The sequence below is a fragment of the Mustela lutreola genome, chromosome 9, assembly GCF_030435805.1.
Source record: "Mustela lutreola isolate mMusLut2 chromosome 9, mMusLut2.pri, whole genome shotgun sequence".
NCBI classification, from domain to species: domain Eukaryota; kingdom Metazoa; phylum Chordata; class Mammalia; order Carnivora; family Mustelidae; genus Mustela; species Mustela lutreola.
Genome location: NC_081298.1, coordinates 69597441 through 69613607, shown reverse-complemented (window position 1 = coordinate 69613607; position 16167 = coordinate 69597441). Strand labels below are relative to the sequence as shown.

General features: G+C 50.6%; 2 protein-coding genes across 7 annotated transcripts in view; both read right to left on the bottom strand.

Annotated features, from left to right (window-relative positions):
• Nucleotides 1-4137: 4137 nt before the first annotated feature.
• On the bottom strand, nt 4138-8479 carry ZFP36L2 (ZFP36 ring finger protein like 2). Its single transcript, XM_059134626.1, has 2 exons — nt 8109-8479; nt 4138-7592 (listed from the first exon to the last, which is right to left on the bottom strand). The coding sequence occupies exons 1-2, from the start codon at nt 8157-8159 to the stop codon at nt 6141-6143; spliced, it is 1503 nt and encodes a 500-aa protein (XP_058990609.1). The 5' UTR covers nt 8160-8479; the 3' UTR covers nt 4138-6140.
• Nucleotides 8480-12013: 3534 nt separating this feature from the next.
• THADA (THADA armadillo repeat containing) overlaps nt 12014-16167 on the bottom strand; it is a 329451-nt gene continuing 325297 nt past the window's right edge. For all 6 annotated transcript variants that reach the window (XM_059134619.1, XM_059134620.1, XM_059134618.1 and 3 more), the window contains one exon: nt 12014-13106. In XM_059134619.1, the coding sequence (XP_058990602.1) occupies nt 12714-13106 (393 nt within the window). In that variant the 3' untranslated portion in view covers nt 12014-12713. The remainder of the gene's footprint in view (nt 13107-16167) is intronic.

The window sequence follows — 16167 nt, the reverse complement described above, 5'->3', positions numbered from 1 at the left end:
TCCACACCACCACACACAAACTCACACACACACACTTACACATACCCCCCCACCCCTACACACCCACAGCAACAGACACACCAAACCCAGACCTCTACCCATACAGACCCTTGAACATACCTACACACATGCACTCACACAAACACCCCCCCCACATACCTACACATACACACAGCAACAGACACACCCACATCAACACATACTCTCCACATATCCATACACAAAAAGACACCCACACATACCTACACACACACACAGAGCAACAGACACACTAAACCCAGACCTCTACCCATACACAGACCTTTGAACATACCTACACACATGCACACACACAGCAAGACACACCCGTATCCCCCCACACCTACAAACACCTCTACCCACACATACCTACACACACACACACACACACACACACACACACGCAGCAACAAACACACCTAAACCCATACCCACACTCAGACTCTACGGACATACATACGCCACGCACGTAGCAGCCCTGCTAGCCAGTACTCCCTGCGGCAAGAGTACACAAACACAGACCCCAGAACACCCACATACAGAATGATTCCGTCGAACATGAGCACACCTAGCTAGCCATGCAAGGACACAGATATGCACACACATACTCTACCTCCATATGGACCCCCAGACCTCTCTCCACACACAGACACACCCTTAGACACAGACACACTCATGTGCTTTCCAGGTTTAGCAACATGGTCAGAAGAGGTTGGAGAACCCACCTAGGTGGAGTGGAGAGCTGGGGAGAGGGGAGTGGTGTGGGGTTGGGGAACCCTGGAGGGGCTGAGGGCTTCCTGCTGCGGGGCCCCTCACCCAGCTCCTGCCCACGGGGCTCCTCCTGGGCCCCCTCCGCAGCCCCTCCCTTTTTTCCTCCCTTCCTCCTGGGCCTTGCCAACCCCAGGGAACTGGAACTGTCCTGGATGGTCACAGCTCAGCACAACCCGCAGTGTGCATGGCAAAAACCAAACAATGAAATGGGGTAACAACAATGGACAGTGGCTCCGGTCTTCTGACAGAAGGGGACCCTGGCTGTGGCTCAGCCTCCAGGGGCCCACTTAACTTAGCTGCCCCAAGTCACCAGGCCAAGGACTTGGCTAGTCACCATCAGCAAAACTGGGGGACAGCAAGTGCCCGGGGATGGTTCTCCTTGTTCAAATGCTCTCTAGGGTTTCCTCCTTGAACAAGTCCAGCCCAAGGTGGGGGGGGGTGTTCTTGGACCCCAAGCAGATTTTAATACCCAGCATCCTCTTGCTGGGACAGACCTGGGGCCAAGAGCTGTGCCTCTCTGTCCTTCCTTCTCTGGGCCCTCCCAGGCCTGGACCTTTCATCCAGGCTCCTGAGCTATGGTGGGGGACTTGCAACCCCTGCTGCCCACAGTTTCTTCCCACCGGTGGGTGCTGGGCTTTGGCTTTTTCAGTCTTTCTGTGTGTGTTGTTATTGTTTTTCCCTTTGTATACTCAGTAGTAGATTTGGACTGAGTGAGGAGCAGCAAGTATGTCCATGTATGCATTCCTTCTCTGAAATAATCTAGAAGGTGGCACATACTAATTGGGCTGCTTGAAAAAATATCTTTGTTTTCAAGCAGCCAGTGGCAAAGCCACTACTGAGACATTCTTTTTTTAAAAAGAATTTATTTATCTGACAGCGAGACTGAGACAGAGAGATCATGAGCAGGGGGTAAGTGTAGAGGGAGAAGGAGATTCCCCACTGAGCAGGGAGCCCAACACAGGGCTCGATCCCAGGACCCTGGGATCATAACCTGAGCCGAAGGCAGATGATTAACCCACTGAGCCACCAGGCGTCCCCACTATTAAGACATTCTCAGGACCCCTGGGTGGTTCAGTGGGTTAAGCATCTGCCTTCAGCTCGGGTCATGATCTCAGGGTCCTGGATCGAGCCCTGCATTGGGCTCCCTGCTCAGCAGGGAGTCTGCTCCCCCCACCCCGCCAGCTTGTGCTCTCTCTCTCATCACTCTAATACATAAACAAAGTCTTAAGAAAAAAAAAATAATAGAGAAGACATGTTCAACTCCCTCCCATCCTGGGCTCATTTTCACAACTGGCTGCGAAAGAATTTTATCTTGAGTGTGACACAGACTTGGACCCAGTAAGCTTCAGTTCTGCTCCCCAGCCCGTGACAGGAATCCCGGCTTGTCCTTACTTGCTTGCAATTTTTACTTCTAGTCTCCTTCCCTTACAAGAAGACTTTCCTAAGGGTGATCAAGCAATAGCAGAAGAGTTTTGTGTGCTGCTCATTCCAGCTGCTGCAGAAAGACAATGACCTATATATACCCTCCATACCCTCCATTGATCTGCAGCAAGAGGAAATTTCTGAATGATCCCCCCCCCCCCCCCCCAGCTTGCCATGCTCCACTGGGTCTCAAACACAAAACATCAGATCCTAGCACTTGGGCTTTCAAACAAACCAATTTTTAAAAAATGAATGTGGCTTACCCCAACAAGTCTGACATTCCAGCTGATCAACAGTACTTGTTTAGAAAAATAAGTTTTGGAATGAGGTGGAAACAAGGCCTTTGAAATGCAGCTTGGCCTAAATAGCACTGCATTTCAGACTTTTCCTCCCCACTGCACATTCTTTATGGTGGAGAGGCCCTGGAAGCCCTCCTGGGCTCCAGGCTTCCCCTCCCCCACGGCCCAGGCCTTTAGCCAGGGGCCCGGCATCTGGGAGAACTTTGAAACTGTTCCCCATCGCCTTCGGCAGCCAAGCACCAAAACGCTCCAGTTAACACCAGCGCAATCATCGCTAACGCGAAACAGCTGCCCGAGGCCCGAGGCCCCGCAGGCTCCAGACCCCACCCCAACCCCCCACCCGCACGACTCAGCTGGGAGACGCAGGAGACCCCGCAGTGAGGAGCAAGCAGTGGTTGATAGGGCCCAGCTGTTGTAGATAAGAAAACAAACTATTGCTAAATCTTTTACCTACTTTGGAAAAAAGTGTCTGAACTGGGGGTTGTGGGGGGAGCATGGGAGAAGGGAAAAACATGAGTTGATTTATGAACCTGATTTTGAAGTCTTGAAAGTGATGGTAGGAAAAAAAAGCAAAAACAAAAACCCCAAACCATACCAAGGTTTTGTTCATTTGTGCCAACCGGCAGACAAATTGGTGCTGTTTCTTTTTTTCTTCCTTCTTCTGGAGGCCTGGGTTGCATTTACTTTCTGGCCACTTAACAGTCGCCCGAAGCAGACACTAATCCTCCTGCATAAATACCTAGTGCGCTCACTCCCAGAGGAAGCTGTCCGCATAAACAAACATTACCCAGATAGCCCAGATGTAAGCTTGACCTGTTTCATCTTCCTCCCTTTTCCTTCCTCTCCAGACAAGGACACAGAACCAGGCTTCCCGAAGTCCAGGCCAAACTCTTCCTTTTCCAGCCCGAAAAAGGCTGGGCCTCTTTTGCAGTGGAGCATTCTAGAGGCCTGCAGGCCTGGGGCTGGCGATACCCTCCTGCTTTCCCCACCCCTAGCCGGACCGTTCCCCGGCGTCCCAACAGGGAAAAAAAAATGGGAACTTCAGCTGCCACTGCAAACACGTGACCCACTTGGTGACTCACAGGCGGGCCACACCCCTCCAGAGCTTCAGCCAGGGCCTGCCACCAGCCGGTCAGCCAACAGGGGGATGCATCTTATTACCAAGGGGAACAGCTAACTAATGCCCTTGACAGTACAAATAATTACTTTCGGCTAAAGAACTTGCACTAAAATACATAGGGGCAGGCCCTTCTGAACCCTAACTTTGCCAGCTCCCCAGATCTTAGCCCCACCGCCCCCCACCCCTCTGAGGGCTCGGCGTTGCCTGACCAAGTGACAAGGAGTGAAAACACTTGATGTTTAAAAAAAAAAAAAAGTAAAGAGAAATTGATCTTTTTTTTTTTTTTTTTAAAGATTTTATTTATTTATTTGACAGAGAGAGATCACAAGTAGGCAGAGACGCAGGCAGAGAGAGAGAGAGAGAGAGAGAGGAGGAAGCAGGCTCCCTGCTGAGCAGAGAGCCCGATGTGGGAATCGATCCCTGGACCCTGAGATCATGACCTGAGCCAAAGGCAGCGGCTTAACCCACTGAGCCACCCAGGCGCCCAAGAGAAATTGATCTTACATATTTGTTTTTTCCCAAAAATTTTATTGGGGGAAAACTACAAAACATTTACAGTACAATGTTTACAGTCACAATTTGTAGTGAACTGATTCCCCAAAATATATTACAACTCAAGTTGACTTATCTTGTTACATTCAAAAACCTACTTCTGTCAAAGTAGTCCCGAGTACATACATACATAGTGCTCCAACTGTACCTACGTACAAACTAAAGCTACTGCTCATTCATCCGCTGTCCAGGAAAGCATTCCTGCCTTTCTACACACGCAAAAAAAAAAAAAAAAAAAAAAAAAAAAGTACAACTTTTGGAATTTTCTGTAATGAAAAAACAAGGCATATTCATGTACTACATACCATTCTTAGCACTAAGAGGTGGCCTTTTCACTTTAGATCTTATGTAAGCAAGTGGTAAATATTTTCTCCTTTTGTGCAGTTGAACCCATCCTACATTCAAATGCTCTCAAGCACTGATAGAAAAATACTTATTTGGTTGAGGAAGATTTAAGGCAAGTTCTGGCCCTTTCCAAAGGCACTGTGAGACTAACCCCCCCCCACCCCATTATTGCTACATGTCTTTAAACGCAGAGTATGTCACAGTAGAATTGGTGGGATAAACAAAAACAAAATTTTTCTTCTTGCTAATTTAAAAAGCTGGAATGACAAAAAGCATGCCACATTTAAGCCTGCTTGCAAAGTATGTGGTCAACTTTTCTTTCTTTAAAAGTTGGATGGGCTACAACCATTATACATTCTAAGAAAACTCATAAGATATTCCTCAAACTACTTCCACAGCATCAGGATAGATTTCTATAAAGAAATCATGCAATCTTTCAAAATTTACGTAAACAAGGAAAGAAATTAATGAAATAAATATTACATACAATCTCTTAAATTAAGATTTTTTTTACTCATTTACAATAAAATAACCAAGTGAAGTTACAAAAGGCATATATTACTGTGAAAAGAACATACACTCCACATTTTGCCGATTAATAATGGCAATTATAATTTAACATAATAAAAGAATATATATCTATTGCTTTTCATCATACTTGATAAATACAGTATGAACAAAAATTTCAATGTATACTTTTCACAAGATAATAAATAAGTTAAATAGTTTTTTCATATTGAGTTGTGGTGCAGTGGTGCGAAATCAACTCAAAACAGCTAAAAATTCAGCAGTTATTCCCCCAAACGATTAGGAACTAAGCTCTGCCCAAGGCTTCCAGAAAGAGCAGACAAAATGGTTTTAAAATTAAACATCCACTAAGTGGTGGCAACAAAACCAGTAACCAGTAGGAAACTTTGGAATGCAGGTTTTTTTTCCAGACATAAAGAACTTTGTGTCAAACAAAAACCTATGGAGCGGAGGACTACAGTCAAGGCATATTCCTGGTAGAATATTGGATTCCAGAAGCTTAGAGGTTTAGCAAGGTGGTGGCTGGCTGTTTGTTTACACTGGTCTGAAGACAAACGACAATTAAGAACTTCTCTCATGTTCACATAAGAGTTCCCACATCTGGACTGTAACTAATGCTTTTCAAGTGAAGATACGGAATGGTGGTTGGTAGCTGCTGGTGTTGGGTTGATTTTTTTTTTTTCCCCTAAAGTCCCAAACTCCTAGGAGACCTAAAAAAGTTTTAAGTGTTTGGTTTTTTGTTCTGTTCGCATCACAACTGCCCTGTTGTGAGTATTTTGTTCATCAAATACAAAAGTTCGTTGGCTTTTTTTTTTGCTCAACAAGAATGAAACTTCATAATAATAATAAAAATAATAAAAACAAGAAACAAAAAGAGGAAACCGAAAGGGGAGGGTGGGGTCCCTCCCGGCACACAAGTTCGAGTCCAAGTGCTCGGTGCGGCCCGCAGTCTCTGCTCATGGACTGTCAGCCCCCAGAGCTCCCGCGCCCCTCCCTGCTCTTAACAGGGCTCCAGGTGGCAGGGGCGCCCTCCAACCCCCAGAACAGCCTTCCCCCTTCCTCCTCCTCGCTGGCGCCCTCTTGCCTCAATCGTCAGAGATGGAGAGGCGGCTGAAGATGGGCAGGCGGCGGCCAGGGTCGAGGCTGGGGGACTCCGAGCCGCTGAGACTGCCCGAGCTCAATGAGCCGCTCAAGTAGCTGTCACGGTCCGACAGCGAGTCCGGGGTGCTAGGGGGCGCGTCGAAGACCGGCGAATCGGACAGGCGGCGCGGCAGCTGGAAATTGAAGGGTGGCGAGGGCGGCGCGGTGGCACTGGCAGGGAGGGGCGCGCTGGGCGGCGCCGGGGGCTGCGCGGGGGGCGTCAGGCCCTGTTGCTGCTGCTGCTGCTGCTGCTGCTGCTGGCTGCGATAGTAGGCGGCGGCCACGGCGGCGAAGTTGTGGGTCTGGATGGCAAGCGGCGTGATTAGGCTGCTCAGCTCCGGGCCGAACGCAAAGGCGTTGTTGGCGCACGAGGCAGACGAGCAGGCAGCGCACGGGGCGCCGGGCGCCAGCAGGTCCTCGGCGCCCCCTGTGCCGTACAGCAGCGCCGCCGCGGCCGCAGCCGCAGCCGAGGCACAGCACGTCGGAGCGCCAGAGGGCGTGGAGGCTGCGGAGGCGGACGAGCAGGACGAAGCGGAAGAGGAGCAGGACGAGGCCGAGGAGCAAGAGGGTGGCGGCGGCGGCGTGCGCGACGTGGGGCTGTCGAGCAGCAGCGGCGACTCGAGGCCCCCCGGGGGCTGGTGGTGGCCCGACGGGAAGCCCGAGAAGCTGAGGCTGTGATGCAGCTTGGGCCGCGGCTCCCGGGGGAAGCCCAGGTGCAGCGCGTCCCGCGCGCTGAAGGCGCGCAGGTCCCCAGAGGCGCCCCCAGACGGCGCGGGCCTCCGCTCGTCTGCGTTATGGATGAAGTGGCAGCGTGGCCCGTAGGGGCAGAAGCCGATGGTGTGGAAGGTGCGGCACAGCTCGGTCTTGTACTTGGGGTGCCGGGTCAGGCTGCGTAGCTCGTGGAAGCCGTGCGCGAACTGGCACTTCTCGCCATACTTGCACGTGCCACTCTCCTCGAAGGGCCGGCACAGCTCAGTCTTGTAGCGCGTGGAGTTGATCTGGGAGCCGCCGCCCCCCTTCTGCTGCTGCTGCTGCTGCTGCAGGTGCAAGAGGTGCTGGCTGCGCTCGCCGTTCTCGCTGAACGAGCGGTCCCGAAATTTGTTCTCCTTGTTCAGCAGGGCCGTCCCTCCGCCCCCTGACGGCTCCTTGAGGGTGCCATAGGAGGTCGGGCCGCCCGCCGCCCCGCTGCCACAGCTGCTGCTGTTAGCCGCGCCCGGGAACTTAGGCGAGCAGCTGCCCGGGCTGGGCGCGGGGTGGGCGAGCGCGTGCAGGTTGCTGGCCGAGTGCCGTCGGAGAAAGCCCGGCGTGAAGCCCGAGCTAGGGGCGTTGGCCACGGGCGTCCCCACCGCCTTCTTGTCCAGCATGTTCAGATTGAGGTTGGCCAGGGATTTCTCCGTCTGCCAAAAGGAGGGGGGCGAGGACGGGATGAAATATGTAAAGGAAGAGTTGGGGCGAGCTGCAGAACTTCAGCCTTCTGATTCTTCTTCCTTTCTGCAGATTTCGATCCGGCCCCCACCCTCCACCCGTACACGCGCGAAAAGAATCAAGTTCGCGTTGGGAGGAGCCGACTCCCACCCCAGGCCGCGCTCGGTTTCGACATGTGATCCTCAGCCCGTGGGCCGCCAGCTTGGGCGGCGCAAAGCCGGTCCGGGAAGCCCCGGGCAGCGTGGCCGCGGTCGGCGCGGGAGAAACTAAACAGCGACAGCGACTCCCTCCTGCCCGCCCTCCCTCCCTGCTCCCCTTCTCCCCGCCCACAAGGCACGAGCACACACCACTGCGAACTCCAGGACTTTTCCCGACCCCAAAGTCAAGGTGGGGAAGGGTGCCCCAAAGGCGGAAGGCAGAGGCAAAGCCTGAAAACTCGAGGGGCTTCCTGCCTGCCCGCCTTCCTCCCTCCTTGCTCCCGCGCGTACCTTGCACAAGAAGTCGATATCGTAGAAGGCGGACAGAAGTGTGGTCGACATGTTTCTGGATCCTGAAATGGTCGGAGTTGCAGGCAGGGAGGTCCGGAGGAGCCCTCGGGGAAGCAAGGCCGGGCTCGAGCCACGACGAATAACGGGTGACCGGCGGGGGAGGGACCGCAAGTTTGCCGGGGGACGAGACAAGAGGAAAAGGGAAGCAGTGCGGCCTGGCTTGAGGGTGCCCGGGAGTGCGGAGTGGGGGGAAAGACGACAGAGAAGCAAACAGTGCTCCTCCGCGTCCCGGGGGTGCCCGGCCCGCCCCCCCCCCCCTTGCGCGGAGCCGGCGACAGCTCGCAGACTGCTGGAACTCGGCGGCCTGCGAGCGCGCGCCCTATATAGGGCGGGCGAGCGCGGCAGCGGCCGCGAGGGCGTGTCGGGGGAGGGGACAGAACGCTGACCCCGCCGGGGTCTCCAGGCAACGCCGCCCGCCGGCTCGCGGACGTCAAGCTCCTTCGTGGCCTCCCATTGGCCGCCGCCAATTTTTTTTTCCTCCGGAGGAGGGGGCGGGAGGCCTCTGGACGGGGCAGGCTGCTGTAGCGCCTGCGGCGGCGTGGAGAGCTGGTCCTCGATGGGTGCTGCTGGTTGGCGGCGGGAAGATAAGGCTCCCCTTCTCTGGGGCTGCACTGTTGGAAATCCCCTGCACATTGAACGTGGCCAGGATTCTGCAGCCCTGGACGTGTCTCTCCCCGCCCGATCCTGCTAGGCGAAATTGCGGAGCTTTAATCTCTTACTCTCGGTTCTAGACTGGGCGCGGGAATTGCAAAATGCGAGAATATTGCAACCATCCGCGCAGCCGGCTGGCTCGCAAAGAGTGCTCTGGCCGGCGGGTGGGTAGCGGGGGCTCAAGGCCTGCGTCCGGTGGGTGGTGGCTCCGTCCCGACTGCACGTGGAGACGCGGTGGGGGTGGGGGTGGGGGCGGGAGTGGCCACGCGGGCGGCTGCCGCGGCAGTCTCACCCGGAGGAGCCTGGGCCCGTTTCTCCGCCCCCCTCTCCGCCCAGGCTGCAGTAAACAGGGATTCAGCGCCGGGGCCTGCCGAGCTGGGCTGAGTGAGGACAAGGCGCTGGCTTTGCTAATCACATCACAAGATCTTGAGCTAGGGCCAAAGGCGCGGAATGGCGCGGAGCGTCCCGGGCGGGGGAGCCGGCTGGGAGGACGGGAGGAAAGGCCGGGAGAGCTGCGCAAGCATGGAGGCGACTTCCCGCCACCCCGTTCGTCCGCTCGGCGGCCCGGCCTTCCCCAGCCCTCCCGGGGGATGGGGTGCAGCTGCCGGCTGAGGCTGCCCGCCCACCTTGGCCCGGCGCGCCATCCAGGTCCCTTCTCTCCCAGTCCGTTAGGGGCGCCGCGCCCTGCCTTAGTTCGTTGTGCGCCGCAGGCTGTGGCTGAGGCAGGCCAGCGGCCAGGCAGGTCTGGGCACAGAGGACGCTCGGGGTGGGCTCGCCCCACTTTACTCCTCTCACCAGTCCCACACCCCAAAAAGTCTGCGCTAGGAAAGTCTTCGCTAACAGGCACCCTCTGGGTGCGGGGCAGACACCCCCCCCTAGCGCCCAGTTAGGCTAAAGCGGCTGACACCCCCTTTCGGAGAGATCTGGGGGGCTGGTCCAGGGCATTTTATCACTCCGCATTTAAACACGCTGCCAAAAAGCTGGAGCGGACGTGATTTCGCACACCTGGCAGCCTCAGTAGCAATTGGGTGTAAGTTGGAAGGCTCAGTTCCCTCTAGGGAAGGAAGCAACCTACGCGCCTTTCCAAAATTGATCTTATTTCTTGTTTCCTCGTGGTCATTTCCACACGTTAACCTGGAAGGAAAGGAGCCAGGCCTGTCACTCATGAAACTGACCCTTCAGAGCTCAGTTTGCACGCAGTTCCCCTTGCTGAAACTCCCACCACCCACCAGGAGAGCTTGAGCGACCCCCCCCCCCCCCCCCCCCCGGTAGGGCTGCAAGGCCTCTAAGATCTAAAACACAGGGCTCGAGTTCAAGCCCTGCCCCTTCCAAGCCCTGTGATCCTGGGCAAATCACATAATCTCTTTGGTACTTGTTTCCTTGTAAAACTAAGATAATTCCTGCTTTAATCACCTCTCCCCTTTGTCAAGGCGCACAGGAGTTATCTGTTAAGGTGTATAAAAGATGAGTAAGTATAACCCCTATTATTTATTAAAACAAGTTGACAAAGCATAAAAAGGGGTTGTGGCTGGATGGGAAGGGAAATCACCGAATCATGCCTGCAGACCTGAGGGGCACCGAATCTTGGACAGAAGAGGTGACACCTTCTCTCTGGGGATGGCTGCACCCAGTGCTACACTGGTCCCCAGGCAGCTCTGGGCAACGGGTGGCTGACACTCACAGCCCAAGACCCCCAACTGTTCTGTTTTGTTCTTTGTTGAAATGACCCCAAACACAGGAGTTCCAGGGTAGCTCCCCCTGCCCCCATAACAGTACTCTAAGATTCCCCTGGGAATGCATCAGGCAAGTGTGAACTGCCATTTCCTTAGCCACCACTATTGTAGGTCAGTAACAAGATTTCGGATTTGAAACCAGGAGAAATATCTATCCTTCCTGTCCTCCCAGGCTGGCCACAGCCAGCCAGTATAAAAATCTGGGGTAATTCCCAGTCGGGAGCTATGAGAGCACCCATTTTGCAGGCTGGGTAGAAGGATCTTGGAGATAACATGTAATAAATACACCATGCTTATGTGCTTTGGTATGGAGTACCTGCTAGTAGAAAGTATTTCTTATTATATAACTGCTTTTATTTCATTTAAATGGAGAAAAAAGGAATGCTGGGCTTTTCCAGTGAGCTTGGCTTTGCCGGGGTCAGTTTCACAGTTACTGAACCATGGTCATCACTGCATCATGCCAACGATTCCCTGACTTCTCACCCAGTCAGGTCGCCTTTCTCAGAACAAAAAGAAATGTTAGACTGGCCACTTTCCCTCATGTGTGGGCTACACAGATGCCCAACCAGATAATTAATTCAGGATCACAAAAAACACACGTTGAGCTGAATAGTGCAAAACCACCCAGAGAATTTCCTCTTCTCTTTAGGACAAAGTTTTGGACTCTAAGTTTAATTCATTCCCTGCCTTTTCCCTATGGGTCCTTTCTCTATACTTCTAGTATGGCTGTGTTTTTAGTGTTAGGTGGTTTCCTTTTTTAAAAAAAATATTTATTTATTTATTTATTTGACAGAGATCACAATTAGGCAGAGAGAGAGCGAGAGGAGGAAGCAGCCTCCCTGCTTGAGCAGAGAGCCCGATGTGGGGCTCGAGACCAGGACCCCAAGACCATGACCTGCTGAAGGCAGAGGCTTTAACCCACTGAGCCACCCAGGCGCCCCAAGGTGGTTTACTTTTAAAGAGAAACAAATTTGGATAGGAGCCTTTCTGCAGGAAAAAATGACATCAAACCCTCTCACCTCTAAGCTGCCCCTTTAACGTATTTCCAAGTGACTGTTATATCTGAGAAGTATTTAAAAATATTTACAGACCCTAAAACCTAGACCAACTTTACATACTACTACTAAAATGGCTTTTTCGGATAACCAGGATGAAAAACGAATATGGATGAGCCTATGACCAATCCAAACTATGAATTTCAAGACAGCCGTCTGTGGGCAACGCATATTCTGAGATTATTGGTAGAAAATGGCAAGCCATGGAAAGGCTGGACTAGTAGCAAAATGTGTGCAAGAGCGACACCTGCTGGGTATCAGAGGAAGAGGGCTGCACGGGTCTTCCCTAAGGCAGAAAACCCGTTAAGGTAGGTCTAGATTCAAACACTGAAGTGGATAAATGTGTTTTCTGACATCTTAAATGAGAATCTTATTATTGCCACTGAGAAAATGACAGTGAACAGTGTAGGAAGTGAATAAATCATTTATTCTGGTTTTACCTTCTCTGGGCTTCCTTCTGACAGCCAAGGGTCTGTGCTTTTAGTGGGTGGCAAAATCAGGTTTCCTGGCATTAGTTTAAACACTTTTGGTAGGTAGGAGCTCTTTTAATAATTCAAACGGCATGTGCAGGTCACTGCAGGACTCGCACATGTAAATAGCAAAAACAAAACTATTTCTTTGCAGTTGATCTAGAATTCTCCCCGTATCCAACATTTGGAACCTACTTCTGCCTTAGCTAAAATAGAATAAAATTTGGAATTCTGACACATAAGCTGTTTGCCAACGAATCCGGCTCTTCTATCCAATGGAAAAAAGGAAAGAAAAATCACGAGTTACGAACCAGTTTTGTACAGTTAACAGAAAATGCCGGCTGGCTATGCCTGGACGTTAGAGGTCATGGAAGAAGACAAAAGTGAATTCAGGTCTGCAGGTGGCCTGCACCTGGGAACAGAGTCAATATTCAATGTGGTAGCCTCACTTCCTACAGTAGCTGCCATAAACTGGGCTGCCCTGAATGGGGGAACTGAAGAAAAATTCCTCTGTAGGAAGGGACAGAAGACTAGCTTCACCAAGGGAAGGAAATATTTGCATTGATGTTCAACGTGTTCCCTGCAGATGCAGTGGGGAAACCGTCCACCCTTAGCCCACCCCCAAGTCTTCTTTCTTCAACAAGCCGTTTCTGTTCTTGCAAGAGTGAACTGATTTGCTTCTGCAGGAGAGTCGGAAGCACCGAGAATGGGGCTGTCTTCCCTTCCCTTTCCTTCCACAAGAGCCAGAAGCCTCAGGCAAGCCAAAGTCCTTTCCTCCTGAATGCGCAGTCTCGTGAATTCCACTGTCTTCAAAAATTGAGCAGCTGGTGGCAGCTCTCTGAAGAGCCGGGAGAGGAGGTGGCCCTGCTCTGACGCTGTCCTACGAAGATGCTGGAGGCTTTCAGGGCTGAGGGGATGGCAGCTGGACTTGGAGAGGAGCCGGAAGAGGTGCTCAGAGAGGTATTTCACGAAGATTAGGGTCTCAGCCCAAAAGTTGACCTCTGCTTTTTCAAACAGGTAGTCTTCCACCTAAATCAAATGACAAAGCTCAGGGTCAACATTGCAGGGAATGTCGAAAAGCTCCCATCCAGACCAGAGTCCTGCTGGATATGGAGGAGGGGTGTCCCCTCCCCCTCTCTGGGGAGGGCCCACTCTCACCTGTCAGCACCCACATACACTTGCCACTGGCAGTCTGGAAGGTCACCTTCTATTTTTATTTGCTGTACTTCTCTACTGGGGAGGGATTTTCTTCCCCAGACTTAACATGACCTTTGATAAAGATGTGTCTGCGGTTCTGAGCCAAGATTTCTGGGTGCCTGCTGCTGAAAAGGGAACCTCAACATGGGTGTGGCCCCTGGACCCAAAGGTGCATCTAGAAACCAGAGGGTGGGGGCGGGAAGGAAGAGAAATCTCAGTGGCAGAGCAAAGAGCAAAAAAGAATTACCAAACGCGAGACCCTGCTGAGTACGAAACCAAACTGCTATAATGCCAGGAGTTTTCAAGGTTATTTTATCACAGACAATTTATCTTGTCTCCAAATTTCCCATAAACAGGCTGCTTTTTGAACTCTTGGCTTGCTGGGTATGTCAGAGAGAACCAGCTGAGTCAGACACTGGTGGATGGAAACAAATTTCAGTTGACGAGATGCTTCTGCTGCTAGTCTTGGTCCTCAGTTTTCCTGTCTGTTGACTGTAAGCAGCAAATACCCTGGTAGGATCCTGATTCTCTGGGAATGTTTCACCTTCCGACTTAACCATGGGGAACCTGTAGCCCTTCCAGTGCGGACTAATAAGCATTCTCCATAATTAAACCGTCAACTTCCAAGGGGCCTCTTTCTTTTTCTTTTCTATTGAGGTATCACTGATATACAATATTATACTAGTCTCAGGTGTACAACATTTGTATCCATTGTGAAATGATCACCACACTTAGTTACCATCTGTCGCCTTACAAAGTTAATATAACCGTATTGCATATAGTCCACATGCTATACATTCGTCCCCATGACTTATTCATCTTATAACTGGGAGTCTGTTCTTCTTGATATCCCTTACCCATTTCACATGACCTTAACCACCCCCTCTCCTCCAGAAACCACTAAACTGTTCTCTGTGAGTCTGGATTAGGTTTAATTTTGCTTGTTTGTTTTTTAGATTCCATATATTAAGTGAAATCAGGTGCTATTTGTCTTTCTCTGACTTATTTCTCTTAGTATTATACCATTGAGTTCTATTTGTGTTGTCTCAAATGGTAACAGTCCATTCTTCTTCATGGCTGAGTAGTATTCCTGTACATAGATAACACACACATAATATACACACAATGCATGCATGTGTACACACACACACACACCTTTATGTACTCATCCATTGAAGGACATGTTAAATTGATTCCATGTCTTGGCTACTGGAAATAAAGCTGCTGTGAACACAGTGGTGCATGTATCTTTTCAAATTAGTGTTTCCTTTTTCTTTGGATAGAGCCCAGGCTATGAAATTGCTAGATCTCCTGTTCTATTTTTAATTTTATGAGGAACCTTCATACTGTTTTCCATAGTGGCTGCACAGATTTACATTCCCACCAACAAGACATGAGAGTTCTTCCTCTATATCCTCACTAACACCTACTTCTTGTCTTTTTGATACTAGATATTCTGACTGGTGTTAGGTGATACTTCATTGTGGCTTTGGTTTGCATTTCCCTGATGATTAGTGATGTTGAGCGTCTTTCCAGGTGCCTGTTGTCCATCTGTATGTCTCCTTTGGGAAAATGTCTATTCAGATCCTCTGCCCATTTTTATTTTTATTTTTTTTAAAGATTTTATTTATTTATTTGACAGAGAGAGATCACAAGTAGGCAGAGAGGCAGGCAGAGAGAGAGAGAGAGGAGGAGGAAGCAGGCTCCCTGCTGAGCAGAGAGCCCGATGTGGGACTCGATCCCAGGACCCTGAGATCATGACCTGAGCCGAAGGCAGCGGCTTAACCCACTGAGCCACCCAGGCGCCCCTCTGCCCATTTTTAAATCAGATTTCTCTGGTATTATTGGGTTGTATGAGTTCTCTATATTTTTTGGATATTAACCCCTTATTGGACATATAAATCATACGCAAATATCTTCTCCCACTAGGTAGGTTGTTTTCTTTTTCTTTTTTTTAAATTATTTATTTGAGAGAGAGAGCAGAAGCAGAGGGAAAAGACAGAGGGAGAAGCAGCCTCCCCACTGAGCCAGCAGCCCGATGTGGGACTCAATCCCAGGACCCTGGGATCATGACCCAAACCAAAGACAGAGGCCCACCAACTGAGCCACCCAGTCACCCTTCAGTAGGTTCTGTTTTCATTTTGTTGATGGTTTCCTTCAGTGCACAGAGGCTTTTTAGTTTGATTTAGTCCCACTTGTTTATTTTTGCTTTGTTTCCCTTACCTTTGGAGTCAGATGCACAAAAACATCACTAGGACTGATGTCAAGGAGCTTACCATCTATGTTTTCTTCTAGAAGTTTTATAGTTTCAGGTCTTACATTCAAGGCTTTAAGCCATTTCGAGTTAATATTTGTAAATGGCGTAAGAAAGTGGTCCAGGTTTATTCTTTTGCATGTAACTTTCCAGTTTTCCCAATACCATTTATAGAAGAGACTATTAATTCCTCATTGTATATTCTTGCTTCCTTTGTCAAAAATTAATTGACCATATATATATGTGGGTTTACTTCTGGGCTCTCTATTCGGTTCCACTGATCTCTATATCTGTTTTTGTGTCAATGACATACTGTTTAGATTACTATAGCTTTGTAGTATAGTTTGAAGTCAAGACACATTATACCTCTGACTTTGTTGTTCTTTCTCAAGACCATTTTGGCTGTTTGGGGTATTTTCTTTTTCTTTTTCTTTTTTTTTTTTTTTTAAGATTTTATTTATTTGACAGACAGAGATCACATGTAGGCAGAGGGGCAGGCAGAGAGAGAGGAAGGGAAGCAGGCTCCCCTCTGAGCAGAGAGCCTGATGCGGGGCTCGATCCCAGGACCCCAGGATCCCGACCTGAGTGAAGGCAGAGGCTTTAACCCACTGAGCCTTCCAGGCGCCCCTGTTTGGGGTC

Bases quoted from the DNA above. Each gene is read 5' to 3' on its own strand.
- ZFP36L2 (XM_059134626.1), bottom strand. From the start codon at position 8,159: ATGTCGACCACACTTCTGTCCGCCTTCTACGATATCGACTTCTTGTGC. The intron at 7,593-8,108 runs GTACGCGCGGGA...TCCTTTTGGCAG, and splicing joins ATATCGACTTCTTGTGCAAG to ACGGAGAAATCCCTGGCCAA.